This window comes from Pholcus phalangioides, unplaced genomic scaffold, assembly GCF_987345545.1.
Source record: "Pholcus phalangioides strain wild (caught in Gottingen) unplaced genomic scaffold, Ppha-v1.0 ptg000012l_1, whole genome shotgun sequence".
NCBI classification, from domain to species: Eukaryota; Metazoa; Arthropoda; class Arachnida; order Araneae; family Pholcidae; genus Pholcus; species Pholcus phalangioides.
The window spans coordinates 8,397,283-8,413,744 of NW_028301605.1; the positions used below are offsets into that span (position 1 = coordinate 8,397,283).

The 16,462-nt window shown below is 32.4% G+C and overlaps 1 protein-coding gene across 1 annotated transcript in view; it reads right to left on the reverse strand.

Annotated features, from left to right (window-relative positions):
- The window catches only part of LOC149079420 (small ribosomal subunit protein mS39), a 37,276-nt gene extending 21,809 nt beyond the window's left edge, over positions 1-15,467 (reverse strand). Inside the window, exons 1-10 of the mRNA XM_089240142.1 lie at positions 15,393-15,467; positions 10,825-10,883; positions 8,316-8,355; positions 7,441-7,486; positions 7,028-7,096; positions 5,346-5,450; positions 4,060-4,183; positions 2,951-3,042; positions 2,767-2,810; positions 1,770-1,854 (exon numbers count right to left, since the gene is read on the reverse strand). Of these exons, the coding sequence (XP_089096268.1) occupies positions 1,770-1,854; positions 2,767-2,810; positions 2,951-3,042; positions 4,060-4,183; positions 5,346-5,450; positions 7,028-7,096; positions 7,441-7,486; positions 8,316-8,355; positions 10,825-10,883; positions 15,393-15,436 (708 nt within the window). The 5' untranslated portion in view covers positions 15,437-15,467. The remainder of the gene's footprint in view (positions 1-1,769; positions 1,855-2,766; positions 2,811-2,950; positions 3,043-4,059; positions 4,184-5,345; positions 5,451-7,027; positions 7,097-7,440; positions 7,487-8,315; positions 8,356-10,824; positions 10,884-15,392) is intronic.
- Positions 15,468-16,462: the final 995 nt, after the last annotated feature.

Sequence of the window (16,462 nt, forward strand, 5' to 3'; positions counted from 1 at the left end):
GTCAGTGAGCAGTGATTCAAAACAAATAAATAATAAAAATAAATACATCAGAATTTTAATTGTTTTTAGTTGGTTGGTTAAATTGCTTTAATAAAAGAAACTTTATGCAGAAATGTCTTTAGAGAATCAACTGTTGTGAAACCAAAAACCTATTTCACGCGCGCGACCCTTAATTCTGTTAATTCCCTAATATTAGAACAAAATGATCTAAAAGACCTTTTAATAAAAATAAAGCAACAAATTTCAAAAATTTATAACCTGTCCGGGCAATGAATTGAAATTTGCTTATAATATAATGAGAAGTCTGTTATAAACAATTTGCTTTGTGATTGTGAACTATTGTTATAATGGACTTTCATGTATTTAAAAATGTCAGTTAACACTCAATGGCATATTTGAATATATGAATGACAAATACATTATCAATAAACCCACTATACCTATTTCTTTCCTCAATTTTTTTTTATATTTTAGAAAGTGCATCTTTTAGTGTCATTCTAGCACAAAATACAATTATGTAAATATATTTTTTTGTCTAGAAAGATTTGATTCCTTGTTGGTGGCATTTTTTGAGAGTTGCTAAAATTTTTCATGTTAAGAGTTTTATAAAATTGCACTTAATTGAGGGAATTGGAAATAAAAAATTCAAAAAAACACTTATTCAACTTTGCTGAGTAAGATTTCATCTATTTAAAAATAGCATTAAAATCAAAGTAAACACTGCATATTTTCACCACAATTAACCATTTTAGCTAATTAAAAATCCACTCTAATTAATGAAATTGGCGTGCTGATGTATTGTGTGTCAATTAAAAATGTATACATTTTTAATTGGCACACAATACATCAGCACGCCAATTTCCATCCATATGTTTCTTTAAATTTCTATGTTTTTATGGGGGTGGGATCATACAGGTTAATAAATGTTAAAAATCCAGTGTCAAGTGATCTTTTTTCTGAATGTACAGTAGACTCTTGCTAATCCAACACATATCAGACCTGGGTGTGTGCCGGATACTGGAAGTCAATTGCAAAGCCCATTTAAATAACAAACTTTTATGCAAAAACATACTTTGACATGTTTTTATGCTCAAAGAAAACCTGCCTGAAAATGCTGGATTACTGGACGGGACGGATTATCGAGATTTTAATGTATAAATTTTATTAATAAAGAATGTTTAACATTTTGAAATCATTTATTACTGAGTAACAATTTCAGCTGTGTATACTGACATAACACACTATTTTCATGTCTTTACCACACACTGACAACCACCTTCCCAAAAGATGTAACCTCTTTTTTTTACAAAGCTCTGCTTGACTAATGATTAAATTTTGAATGAATACCTCAATCATCTGTGGGCTTTTTTAATTTAATAATGTATTCAAGCTCTATTTTCAAGTTCAGACACATCAAATTCTGGATAAAATTTTAAATTAGAAAAGTTTTCTTTTATCAACAGTGCATATCACAATATTATGATTAATCTGTGGGCCTGAAAGAAAAATGTACCAAAATCTATGACGTACATTGCAGATCTATCAGTGTTGCTGTAGAGCAATTTTGGGAAAAATTTTTGAGGAAACAAAGCGAAATAACTCTACTATATTGAAAACACTATTATGGAAATTTTTAGTGAAGAACATTTTCTGTCGTCAGCTGAGGGCTTATTGCTGAACAATCAGCGTTCTGATTTTGGGGGGGGGGGGGGGTCTGCAAGTAATACAAAATGAATGATGAATGCAAAATATCCCAAACAAGTGCTCACTTTAGCATTCCCCTTAATCATTGCAGAATATGCATCTGCATCTTTTTCCATCTCCTGGAACAACTTATCAGCTTCTCCATTATTCCTGTTGAAGAAAATGAATAAAGATTGTTAATTTTTTCTGAAAAATACCACTAGGCAAAAAGAACCACATTCTAGTCTATTTTTTCTCTTATTCTTTACATAAAGTATTCAGCACTTCTTAAGTACTGTTGTGAATTCACTAAAAAGGATCGAAGAAACCCTTTTTCTCAGAAAAAAAAAAACTAAGTATGTATGATAATCTAATATATCGCACAAGATAAAGTTGAACCTTATAGCATCAGCAAAGTAAAAACAAATAAACCAGAAAATAATCTGAAAGTAAAAGTTTGAAACTAGCCAAGATATGAGAAGTCAAGAAAATTATATACAACGATAAAATATAAAAATACAATAACTATAACACTGTTTAATCAGAAATACTTGACAAGTTCATGTGTGCAATTGAAGATCTCAAAATTTTACAACAATTAAAACGAATAGCACACTTACACACATGCAGACAATGTACAGAGTTGAGTAAAAACAAACCACTTTGATCGCCCCCATTTAATTTACCTTTATGTACTTTCAATGTCATTTTTGCAAACAATGTGATGCAGCATTGCTTCAGAAATGTTTTTCCCCTAAGCATCAAGTGCCATAAGGACGTATACTTTTTACCTAAATCAGATAAATATTTTTTGTTCCCATGTTTCAGCCTAATAAAGCACCAATTGTTATAGCAGAAAATCCATGTTTCATTTTAGGGCGGTGATTTTAGTGTTGAGACTCATTTGTAAAATTTCTAGAAAATAAGGTTACAAAAAAAAATGTGAGAAGTAAATGGTCCCAATCTGAAGTAGACATTTCCACTGTTTATCTTTAGAAATTCTAAGCATAACCTAAATATTTTGTCTCTAAAGAAAAAAAAAACTTGCAAACTAAATTTATTTTTAAAAAAATAAAAGCTTACTTCCAAGTATTTTTTGGACGTTCCTTGAGACTATACCACCTCTCCTATAAATCATAATTTAAAAGAAAAATTTACAAACAACAGAAAAAAATTACACATCTTTTTACTGACGAGATAAAATTACGGAAAAAAATTGACAAAAGTGATAAATTTTTTATGTCATGTCAATATGTTTGAGCTTCACCTCAGCATATTCCGCCCTAGGTGGTTGAGTGCTATTATAAAAGCAAAGCAACTCCAGCAGGGCTTGTTGAGTTTCCTTACTGCATGGTAAATCTGTAAAAATGAAATGAAAATTTTATTCAGTGAGTTCAATAAAATTTCTTTTATCACAAAAATTCAAGTAATGCTTTTCACCATAGTAGTAGAAGATATTTACAATGGTATCACATAAAAAAAAAAAAGATGAGTTTGTTTCGTCACACGAGAGAGATAATTAAACTAAGACCTAAAGATAATTTTAAAAAAATCATCTTTCATGCCCACTGAGAAACATTTAGGCCCAGAAAAATCAAACTGGAGGATATTATAATAATCACCAGGCTTATAATTGATAGCCCGTTTCCGAATAAGGAGGAGGCAGCTTGATATGGAGTAAACATAAATTCAATTCATTATAAGTAATTCATTATAAGACGTGAGTTGAGGTAAACTTTTTCAATGATAATGCTCCACCCTCCTAAAAAAATCTGATGATGATCAAAAGAAAACACATCAAAGAAATGTATGAAATAGAACCGGATGTGAAAAATTAATGCCAAATGGGGGAAAAGATAAGCTGAATTTACTGCTATTAATTGGCCAAAAAAATTATCCTGAAACATAATTCCCACGCTGGCTGATCACAAAACAATGGAGCATTGTACCAGCTATCATCATTTAGCGCAAACAATCACCAGCATAATTTATCTCAATGATTCGACTGAATCGAAGTGGCTATTCGGCAAACTTCTTTTCCTTACCAAAATGAAGCATTTCATTGTGATTCTGCACAATGATAACTAGCATCATACATTTGAAATCATTTGGAGCAGCTGAATTAGGGGAAACAAAATTTTTCCAGATTAATTCCTTGAGAATAATTTATTCTAGGAAAGTAGGAATTCTTTGCAATTGCGGTAAAAATTTGGAAGTCTTGGCAGCTATATGTCATATTGTCACTCGTTGCAGTTTCGCTCTCAACTTCGATATTCATAAGATGAGATCTTAGAAAGTATACCTTCGTATGCAGAAGTTCCAATTTACAATTTTGCATGAATCTTTCATTATTTATACATTAGTATGCACACATACTTCTTTCTTTCAGAAGCTTATACACAGTCAGGGAATTTTCCAGTTCTACTTCTTCTATGCATGATTTCAAAATGTCTTCCGTCACTTCATCTTTTTCTGTATAAGTAACTGGTGGGTCATATGCCTGATCAGAAACAAGAACATAAAACTGCATTCACATAAATATGATACTATAAGCTATAATCAAATCAAAATAAATTCACTAAATCACAAGGATACAATATATAAATGCTCATGTCAACCCATTAAAATTGTTTAAGTGATGTCATATTGGCCTGGCAATAAAAGGAAATATTCCTTCCCCCACCCCCATAGCACCCAAAAGTAATTTTTATCTTTTTTACATTTATCTTCACATTGTTGAGTGTGTTCCATAACTAAAATTATTTTTGTAATTCTTTGTACCACAAAATATGTGCAGGGTGATACAAAACTCATGAGATAAAAAGGAGTGATACACACACCAAAAAAAAAATTCAGCAATAATGATACATCAAAGTGTATATTATTCCGGATAATTTCTCACAAGTCCTTGAAATGATCAGAGGATGAAACAATTTTCAGGAAGTCACAGATTTATTCACCGAAAACTGCTATTTACAATTATTCACAATCTCGCATTGAGGATAAAGTCTCAATGACAATGACTCGTCTCTTGTGATGGCATCCCTTTATATAGGTACCGTAGAAACTTCCGGAAAAAACATATTCCAGGGAAAGAGTATAAGTTCGAGATGATTCTAACCAACTCAGGAAAAGCAACTAAATTCCAATTACTGTAAATGCTTCCTCAATAGACGAATGTTAGATTGCAAAATGTTTGGGCAATCACAAAGCACAACTGGAAAATTGTTAGAACAAAATGATCTCGAACAAATGAGGTTTCATGAAATGAAGTAATTAAATAATTTATTCACATTCTCATTTATACCTAAAAAATACATTATTATTGAACTTAATTGATACAAACACAGTGCTTAACATGAGATTACTGGCCAATATAATATCCCCATGTTTATAAAAACTATTTTAGAGACAAAAAATCATGTTATACTGAAAGCATGATAATGATAGATCTTTGAATTATAATTTTAGTTAAGTTTTCACAATGGCTTCAATAAAAGACACAAAATATCTAAATGTATATGTTATAATAAGGGCTGTAATACAAACATTTCTAAAACAATCTTTAGTAAACCATCATTTTATTTCAAAAAATGTTTTTTACAAGTACTCAAACAGCAAGTTTGGCTAATACGAAATAACTAATTGAGCTAATCACTCACTTTTATATGAGGATCGGATTTATGACACTTGAACAATTCTGGATACTTCTCCAGAAAATACCGAGCTGCTTTTTTACCTGCTTCCTTAGAAAGTGCATAGGATCTCTGAAATGTGGAACACAATAATAATGCAACAAACAAATGTTTAAACAATAAATGAATACCATAAACTCTGGTAACTATGACTGGCAAAAAAAAATTTACAACTAGCATTATTTTCATGTTTGAAATTATTTGGCGGGCTGAGTTTTCATGCAATCGTCAAGTTCTTGATCTAGAATTGTTCACAACAATTAGCAGAATGTGGTGTAATTATGTTGTGATGTAATTGAGGCAGAATGTGGTCGTAGCTAAGGTGCTTAAATATTTTCTGAGTGATGCTCTTGATTGTTGGCGCCTTATTTCTTCTATTTAGTGGTAATCATAACTGTGAAACCTCTTAAAACGTTCCTCAGTCAAAATTGTATGTCAAGTGGAAACAAAAAAGTAATTATTCGAATTGAATTATTTAGTTTTTAATTATGTAGTTTTTCCAGTAATTTTTAAAATGTAAACATATTACATTTTACGGGGTAACATTAGGACATAGCTGTACAAATTTGATAAAAGAAATTCCTACATCAAAAAAATTAAAGGTGATTTGTTTTTAATTGGCATGAAGAAATAGGTCCCCCCCCCCCCATCGCCTGTATTTGAAGAAAAATCAGCTTATAAAATGATTTATTTTTATTTCAGTTATTTTTTTTTATATTTTTTTTTACAATTATTTTTTTACTTAATTGTTGAAAGCTGCATAAAAACTAAATTTCCAGTTCTTAAACTTTAAAAGAAGAAAAAGAAATTTAACAAACTATAAAAATGGCAATTTTTTTTGTTGTAAACCTCCTCCTGTAGAATTTCTACAGGCCAGTATTAGGGTGACAAGAGTACTAAATGGCTTTAAGAGTATAAAAAAAGACTTGTCATGAAGTTACCCTGGAACTTTTGGATAACAAATTTTGTCTCTATTTATTTCATAAATAATTTTAAATAATCAGGCATGGTAAGCAAGCTGAGTGTTATAGTTATATTTTACCCCCAGCAATCATGTTAACAATTACAGTATGAATACCATGTTTAAAAAGTTGTGTAATCTTAGTTTCATTTTTATCACAGTACAATAAAAATGAAAGCGTTATTTTAATAGAGCTCAGTTATTTATTGTTTTTATAAATTTTGATACTCTGTACATAAAATCAATAATTTTATGTTTTTTTAAGTCATGTTTTCAATAGTTATGTTTCGACTTATGCTAATTATACAGTTTTCTACATGAGTTACCGTTATAAGGTTTTTATATGAAATATATCCATTTACGCAAAAAACTGAGATTCTTACATGTTTATGAATCTTCACTGACCAGAAAAAAAACAAATAAATGAAAGGGTATTAAGAAATTAGGTACAGTTCAGTTATTGGAGCATCAGCAAGATTTAGAGCTCATTTGATGGTAGATTGGCACTCCTATTCAGTTTGATTTAAGAGAGAGAGAGAAGCGACTTTTTTTTTACCTAAAAACAATCCCACATTAGACGTTGTGGGTTTTTCATCACAAATTTGTGGTTGCCAGTATACCAAAACTTGGTATACTGGTCGATTCTGTGTAACTTATATATATATAAGTATTTTCTCCATTAACTTACCTTTGAAACATTACTAGAAGGAATTAAATATGGATCATCTTCATATTTGAAATGTGGAGCTAAAGGATCCTGAAAAGATGAAATTTTTAGCTCATGACAGTAAGTAATAAAAATGAAAAATAAAATAATTAAACATGTAATTGTAATGTGACCAAATAGTACATACACATTCATTAATGCAGAATTCATTCATAATAGAGTGAATAAAAAGACTGAAAACATTAATAGGTGTGTGTATCGATTTCTTCATACGAGATAGGTGTCATTAAACAGGCCATAAAATAGATTACAATTTTTTCACAGATATTCATATAGTTTTTAACTTTCTTATTAATACAAAGTAAGTACATTTTAAACTTTTGTATTAAAATCACAATAACATAAAACAAGGCTTATGATGTTGCAAGCCTTACTTTCTTCACTGTCGAAGCCAAAGCTTTCAGGATATCTGTAGGTCCTCTGAAATATTGAATAAAAATTAAAGGTTTTTACGCATCCATTTTCTAACATCACTAACTCTAACTTCATGCCAAAGAAATTTTTCTACTGGTTTACAACTACAGTGAAAGTCTGTTATAATAAGAGATCACAATTTCAACAACATATATTTGTATTCTTTAAGAAAAAATTTTCATCATAAAAAACTTCACATTATGAGCAATAACAGACCAAGGAATTGAAATTCTCAATTCCACGGCTTCATGAAATCGTCAATCCCTTTCTGCCAATCAGAAGGGTTTTCTTAGCATGATTTGAATGGGAACTATGATACAATCCGAGAATCTGGGTTGCAATAATTTAGCTTGAAATAGTTTTCTGAACTCACTCAATAATTTTCTAGAAAAACTTGGTGAGTTCAGTAGAGAACAAGGGGAGAAATTCCCACCAAGATATAACAATGTATATACATGTGTTGAAGCGATTATGAAGGCACTAGAATCAGAACATAACAGTAGATATTACTGTTACTTTTTTTAAATTTCCATTACATCCATTGCCATGCACAGAAAAGGCATCAAACATTTGTTTGGAAGAAAGAGCAACTTATATTTTGTCAAGACAAACTTTTCTTCCTTTCTTTTAGTTATTTATAATTTGCTTTAATTTATATAGCATACAGATTTATATGTAGATGACTGGTAAAGAACCATTACGATTGCATATGGTAAGGTAAAATCAATATTATTTTAGTCATCAGCACCACAAAAAACCTAATTAATTCATGTAATCCCCAGATTAGAAGTTTTTTTAAAGTCTGTGTCACTAATTAATTAACAACTAATATTACCTTTGTATCCTATAAGGAATAGAGATTTCTTCTTTTCCACCTGGAAAGAAAAAATTTCATACATTGTATAATTTTTGATTATGTATTATGCTTATTTCTAAACCCTCGAGCACATGCAATTCTGATAAAAATTGATACAGTAATCTCTCTTACACGCCCTCTCACTTAATACATTTTTCTCAGTTATAATCAATCATATATATTGCTGTCCCGCCCCTAGAGACATACAGCGGGTCCTGAAGTTCAATGGACCTTTCTCAGTTATAAGACAATTTTCTGCACTCCGGTGAAAGAAATGGGAGAATAATAATTTTTTTTTTAAAATTCATTTATACAACTTTCATTTATGGGACATTTATGTGACTCATTTTATGGTGTACCCCTCAATTACAAGTCACAGAAAATTTGGATTTTGGTTTTTTTTCCCAAAAAAGGCTTTTACAAAGAATCTAAAAAGATTTCTAGTGAAAAAGTTATTATGGTGTTAACTACATATCTTATATTTGTACTAAACAGGGTAGCCTATTCGCTTCCTTCTACACATCGACTGCATCGCTGTTTATGACTGAGACCAATCAGACAGAGTTCTTTTTGGAATCCCTTTTTTTAGCAGTTCTTCAGGACTCTGTACAACTCAAGGTGAGATTCTGGTATCCATAGACAGTCTCATAGGACAAGGTGATGACACTCTGTCCTATGAGGCTTATCAGCATTAACAAACCATACCGCTGCATGAGAGACAATATGGACCTTAATATCTACTGGGAATTTCAACTGAAAGGGCGAGTTGAATTGATGCGATGAAAGAATGGTTATAGGGATAAGACATTGCAGCCTAGCAAGTGTTTTACTTGTTTTGGCTACAGACTGCAGTTTAGAGTTAGCCTAGCCATTCCAGCTTATTTCACTTTGCTACATCTCAGAATGGGTATGAGAGCATAAAAGTTTGATGATAACTGAGAACTACACTGAAGAAAATGCAGGATGATATAGATGAAGAAATCTATGCAGAAGATTTATTTTTTCAAAAAATGTTCATGACACATTTGCAAAAGCTTTAGAGAAGCCCTAGAAATTCTTCGTCATTACATACAACTGCAGAAACTGATACGATTTGCTTCCAATTGCATGAGCAGTTTTCTGGTAACAGCAAAAATGGTTTTTCAAGTTACTTCAATTTCATATTATTTAAAAAAATTAAAATGTAACAAGGTAACAATTAAATTGCAAGGCATGTAGATTTCAATGAAGAAATTCAGTTGATGCTCGGTTTTATGAACCTCCAATTTACGAACTGGTTCTCTGTCCTGAACAGTATTCCAGAGTTAATGTTAAAATCTGCTCTATTTTACGAACTCTCATTTCCATCAAATCTATATTTTACAAACTTTGCTTTCTTTCTGCTATTTTTTTTCCCAGTTATTTTTATTCTTCCAGCCAGCTACGAGTTCGTTGTAATCAAAAGCAAACTTTGAATTGGGCATTTAATAAAATAAAAGAAGAGGGGGAAGGTATAGAGAGTTCACCACTTTGTCATCATCAACATGCAGGTGTTTCGCATGCGACAGGAAGGAGGGTTTGATTGTTGACGGGGAGGGGGGGGGGTGACCATGAATTGAAGATGTGTTGTGATAACGTAAATCACTTTTTGTGCATTATTATAGAATAAACTAGCGGTTTCAGAAATGGTCTGATACATTAGATTATTGATAGGCCATTTCTAAGTCGAGAATCGATTAACCACTATTTCAGACAACTGCTGTTCATCTACTTTCCTCTTGGCAATGTCAACAAAACCGAAAAGATTGTACCCGACAATGAATTAAAAAAAAAAAAAAATTTAAGAAAATGCACAAACTTCTTACAAAGACAGAAATGGCAAAAAGTATGGGATTACAAAAAATTACATAGAGTCCTCTAATGAAAGACCAGCAAAAGATCATTTTTATGGGGTTCCACCATCCTGAACATACTTCAGAGAAGCAAGATTTGCGTGGAAAGTTATCCTACATCAACTCCATGGAGTCTTATATTTACTAAAATGATGCGATGAGACAAACAAAAATAAGTGATTTTATGTAAATCATACATAAAGGTGGGTGACTCCCATTTTTCATTTCCTGCACTGTTTTACAAAAAGTTCCGATTTCACAAACCAATTGTTAAGTTCATGTGGGTTCGTAAAAATGAGTGGTGACTGTTATTTTCTCACGTTTCAAGAATAAAGCCAATACTTATGTCTTATTTTGGTACTTGGAAAAATCACAATTTTCATGCTATATATTGTTTAAGTGCATTTTTGTCCTCCTTTTCACTTATACACCCATCTCACTTATACATCATTTTTTTCTTGTTCAGACGCGTAAGTGAGAGATCACTGTAATAACAGAATACTTCATGTTAATGTCAAACACATTTTTCAGCATGCACCAATTCTGTTTTCAAAATGGATATATGTCGTTTAGTAATATTAATTTAATTATGACATTACGCAATAAACTTCACGTACCAGTAAAAACATCCTCTTTGATTTTTGCTTCAATGCTACATAATCTTAGAACTGCGATCCTGTAAGATAAATATTCATGTAATTGTATAATAATACAAATATTAATTTGTTTGTTATCAGCAATAGAGGTTGTTTTCACTAAGAGGCAGGAACACATCAAATTATGCAGGAACACACTTTATTGGACCATAACTTGCCTAAGCAATACAATAAGTATATTTCAGAGCAGCGTTTCTCAACCTTTTTTACATCCAAAGACCAGTAAAATTTTTGAAACAATTCGATGGGCCATTAATTTACATGACTAGTGTGACCACATGTGCAGTATTTGATGTGAGAATATGTGAGGTGAGAATATTCTCCTGGATGTAAAAATTGGAGAATAATGGAGAATATTCATTTTTCTTTTAAATAACTTAAAATTTTTTACTAATTTTGTTTATATTGTGAAATAAATCAGTTTTATTTCCTGAAACATTTGCAACAAAATAATTTTTGGTATAATCACCCCCAATGACAACTTTAGTTTGAACCTATTCTCATGAACTCATCATGACCTATTCTCCAGGTCATGATGAGAGGTTTTAAAAGTTTGGTTATAAAAATTTTAGAAACTTTTAGATTAAAAACCTTAAAAAACTATTTTAAAATTAGATAAATTTTCAGAAATAAGTTCACTACAAAAGAAATTAAACAAAAGTTGATTGATAAAGGAAGCTATTCTTATACAACCACTTTCATTCTAAGATACAGAGCTGTTGTTTTCTTCAATGCACATATACTTAAATTTTGTATCATTCACATTTCTTTAAAAGTTATGCAATTTAGCCCTGTTGGTTTAATTTTCTTGCTTCCAAACTTTAATATTGTGGTCTACAAACTTCAATATTCCCATCTTCTTGATGGGAAGAGAGACGGAGACAGAGAATATTCTCTCAAAGGACTACTATTATAAATTACTAGAGAATATTGTTATCAAAAATAATTATTATTCTCAAGTTATTTATCAAGATTATTTATTATAATACATGTTATTACATATATTCTTAATAATGCTCTCTGGAAAGATTTTGGTTTTGGTAACTGAAAAATATTCTCATCGAGGAGAATATTCGAGAATATTCTCTGGGAGGACTATTATTAATAACTTCAGAATAATTCTTATTATTTTCTATAAGAATATTCTCCAGTAATTTATGAAAGCAGTCCTTCCAGAGAATATTCTCAAGGATATTATATGTAACTATATTATAAACAACAGGAGAATATTCTCATCAAGAACTTATAAGAATATTCTCAAGTTATTTATAATAGTATTTCTACCAGAGAATATTCTCCGAAAGATTGTCGAGAATTTTACATCTCTATGTGAGACACCTGTATCTTCACACATTTCCGACATTTTTTATACAAATATCCCATTTTTTAAATGTGAAACTTATTTAAATGTATAATCTTTACTAAAACTTTTAACAAAGATCGTTTTTGTTATTTATAAATTATATTATGATTATTAAGCTATAGTTTATAAGTTTTTATCTCATATATTTGTCATGTTCAGCATTTTTTTTTCAGTTAAATATGATTCAATTTTCAATTCACCGTGATTTCCAAAAGCCCTTTATTATTTGTGCCCACCACTTCAGTAATTTTTTCAGTAATTTTAACAGTTGGTTATTTGGTTGATTTATGGCAATGTTTTTTGGTGGCAACCACACACACACACATTTCGCCTTTCAATTTTCCACATATTTTTCTTAATAAAACATGATCATTAGCCATAATGAATGACTTTTTTTCTTGATACACATTTTTGTGCACTATGTAATTTGTATAACAGCTCTTTATTAATTCCTCCCAATCCAACAATTTCAGCAAATTTGACCGAAATTACATTCTTTGGCTACTGTAATCTGACATAATCACTGTAATACTGTAAACCAGTGTTTCCCTAACCTCTTGATGTCGTGGAACCCCTCCCCATGTAGCCTCCCCATGAAGGTGAATAGGCCTATCCTCCACAGAATCCAAAATGTATTGTTTTTTAATAATTAGCATATCATTAAAATATGAATAAATTACAATTTCAGAACACAAAATATGTCATTCACACAACAGTAGCGAATGAAAATTATCTTGCAGATCTTTTACAAAATATTCACCCCCCCCCCCCCGTGAAAAACAGTGCTGTAAACTAACTATATCCTGTACTTTTCTCAATGAAGTATGTTGTCACCCTAAGTATGAACTTTTCATTCGAATCCATAAAGATATAACTTGTATCAATTACAACAATTGAATAATTTTGTATTCATTTAGAATTAAATTATCAAGTCCACCTGTGTCACTGTCGCAGACCATAGGTTGAGAAATAGGCCTATTGTTTTAGAGTACTTAATTGTGATTTTTCAGCTATGAGGAGCAAATATTAACAAGTTTCAAAGTCTTGGCAGACCTGTCTTAGGGAAGCACTCACATGAAAACAGTAATTTCTATCAAAGACCATCTTCTTAAGACCAACCTAACACATGGTTTCTCCCAGGGAGCCTCTGATAATCTTATATAGCAAATAACATCAATTTATCAAGCTTTTATGGGGGGGCGGATGTTCAGTGACGATGTTGAGATAGGCCCTGCATGCACCTGAATTTGTTACAAAGTCTTGGGAGGAGTGTTTATGAGGTGCAGGGCCGAAATTCGACATATTGCATTAGTGTGAAAATATAGTTCAGCGGTTCTATGCAATATCTATATACATGCCTTCTCCCTTCCCTTACAAGGACTTATGATAGGGTTTTAGCCCATACATCTTCAATCTATTGCTCACAAACTGCATATGGTGCTTGCTTGCTAAACCACCCAAGAGTTCTTGCAAGTTCTTCGATAAACAACTTAATTAGTCCATATCATTCAAGAATCTGCATCATGTTGGTAAAAGTTTAAGCACGTGTTGTGCCATACAGGAGCTCTTTTTCTGATGCTGACCATAAACAGTGCTCGCAGCTCTAGAGAGGTTGAAGACCACAAGTCTAACCCATAAGGTTAGCTTTTTATTTTATACATCAGCAGCAAGTTATTTCATATCAATTCGTTAGAAGTTTTCGGTTCGCTAGAGTGACATGTCACGTGAATCAGCACAAACTGGTGCATGCCAACACCTCCAAGACTGGGGTTGACAGACGTCCACCTTTTTTTATGTCATTTTGAGCATTTTCCTATGTTTTTCGAAAATTTACCTTTTTTAAAAATTTCGAAATGCCTTTCTTCGAAAATTTGTTTTCAGGTTTCCAGAATTAATGGTTCTTTCCCCGAGGGAAATTTCTGTTCCACTTTGAAACATATATCTCTTTATTGATATCAACGTTTTTGTAGTTTTCCTTCACTGATAATTTTCCTATCACTTTTTATTCCAATAGACATTAAAATTCCCAGAATTTTCTTTTTTTAGCGGTTTTGTTTTAATTGGGAAAAATTACAGTTGCGACTAGTTTTGTTTGTCAGAATAGTGGTGGTGTAGGTGGTGAAAATTGGAAAAGGTGACGTTACTAAAGGTGTGTGCAAAGGTATCCTCCTTTCCCAGTTTTCAAATCTAGTAACCCTATCCAAGACAGTCACTCTAATGCTCAAACTCTATAGGTCATTCACTGACCTGGTCCCTCTGGCACTCTTTTGTTCACTTAGCGACCTAGTCCCTCTCTCTAGGGCAGTTTCTCAACTGCCGGAACAGCTTTGGTATAAGGGACACACCGATTTGGCGACTTTTTTCCGACGATAAGTCTCCAGCGCTGGTACACTACGTTGCCCTTGCCTGCAGGGTTGTCGTTGTTCTAGAATGTTCTTTCTGATAAAAAAAAATACAGCCAGATGGCACTGGTTGTTGTTTTCCCTTGTTTCCAGCGCGTCTTTGGGAACTTCCAACTGCCATTTTGTCTTAACTGATTCTCTCTCCCTCTCTTTTCTTCCAAATGATGTCACCCTATAGCCGCATCATTTTGAAAACCATTGGTAGATCAGATACTTTTCAAGATTGAGAGCTTGATTTTCACAATGTAATGCGTGGATTGGATTTTTTTTTCGGCGCCCTTAATGTGTCTGACTGCCTTGGCGACTTTTGATCGGGTCGTCGGAGACATGTTTGGCACCGAAAAAAAAAAAGTCGCCGAAAATCGCCAAGCTGCCTCTTATACCGAAGCTGTTCCCGCCATTCCGAATTAAACGTGGCGAGTTCCAGTATCAACACTGGCCTTATATCACCAACCACTAAGGTTTATCAACATGTAATTAGTTAAGTTTTCCATTAGTGATTTCCGAAATGGTACAAATCTGTGTCAACACGGATTATGAAATATTATCACGCAAATAAGAAATACAGCTTATTCAATTATATAATGAAAAACTTATCAACTTTACATTTAAAAAAAAGGGTATATTGAGCAGCTCAATTTTTTTGTTTACATTAATTATTTTCAAGAGCCACAGCTTCTCACTAACTACATTGTATTGGGTTGATATCAATAAAACCAGTTGCTTATTATACATTTTTATTGAATAATTATGTTTCACAATACCTAGAAAACGAACTATTTAAAAAAGCCGACCGTCGCACGATCATTTCGAAAATGTAAACAAACTATGCAGACTTGTTGCCAGATCTTTACAAAAAATTTCCAAACAAAATCTTCCTGGAAATTTTTGAGTCAAAAGTAGCCGAAAAGATCAAAATATTTGAATTTCCATATGGTCAACATAGTGCTAATGAAATTCGAAGTTCAAGAGGGTTTTTTGCTGTCATCTATCTAGTAATTTGAGAATTTTACTAAAGCCGGGTTTTCCTAAGAGCAGGTTTCCTGTGCCGAGCGCAACGTGATTCGCACAGCGCGACACGCCGTCCACTCACCAGTAAGAAAAGCAGCATCACTGTTTTCCTACAGAGCACAATACGGCTCACGACAGCGCTTTACGTTGAGCGTTATTGGCTGACTCCTTCTGGAGGAGTCAAATGCGTCTTGCGCCGCGGTTTTGCCGATATTCTCTTCACTCTTGTGTGTTTTATTTCCCTTCCCTTCAAACCGGAGCATGCAGACGACAGGGTAGCTGATGCCAAAGCCATATACTTTATATAGCCGCCCTGATCTGATGCGCCTCGCTAGGAAAACACAAACGCGTAGCGTGATTATGTAACTCGTTTCAGTCGGCGCGAAATAGTCTAATTCGGTTCACGCTGCGCAACAAACCTATTCCTAGGGAAACCTGGCTTTATAAACTGACCTGAAGGATCAAACTTCCAGTTCAGTAATTTCACGACATAAGGAGACATCCAAAACCAAGGACCTCCACACAAGCAGACGACAGGTAAGATCGTAAAAAGTGAATTTTTCCCACTGAGCTATAAGTAAACTTTACTTATAGCTCAGTGATTTTTCCACACTCCACTTTATAGTAATGTGCTGCCATCTAATGTCAAATTTAAAAGCGACTCACGTAGTGATTATGAAGTTTAAAGTAAAAAAACTATATTCTCTATTCCGCTCAGTTCCTTATAAACAAAGCTCGTGAACTGAACTGTAAATTTAAACTATAAGGTCGGTTATTTTATTTGAGCATAAGGAGACGTCCAAAACTAAGAGCCTCTTATTGA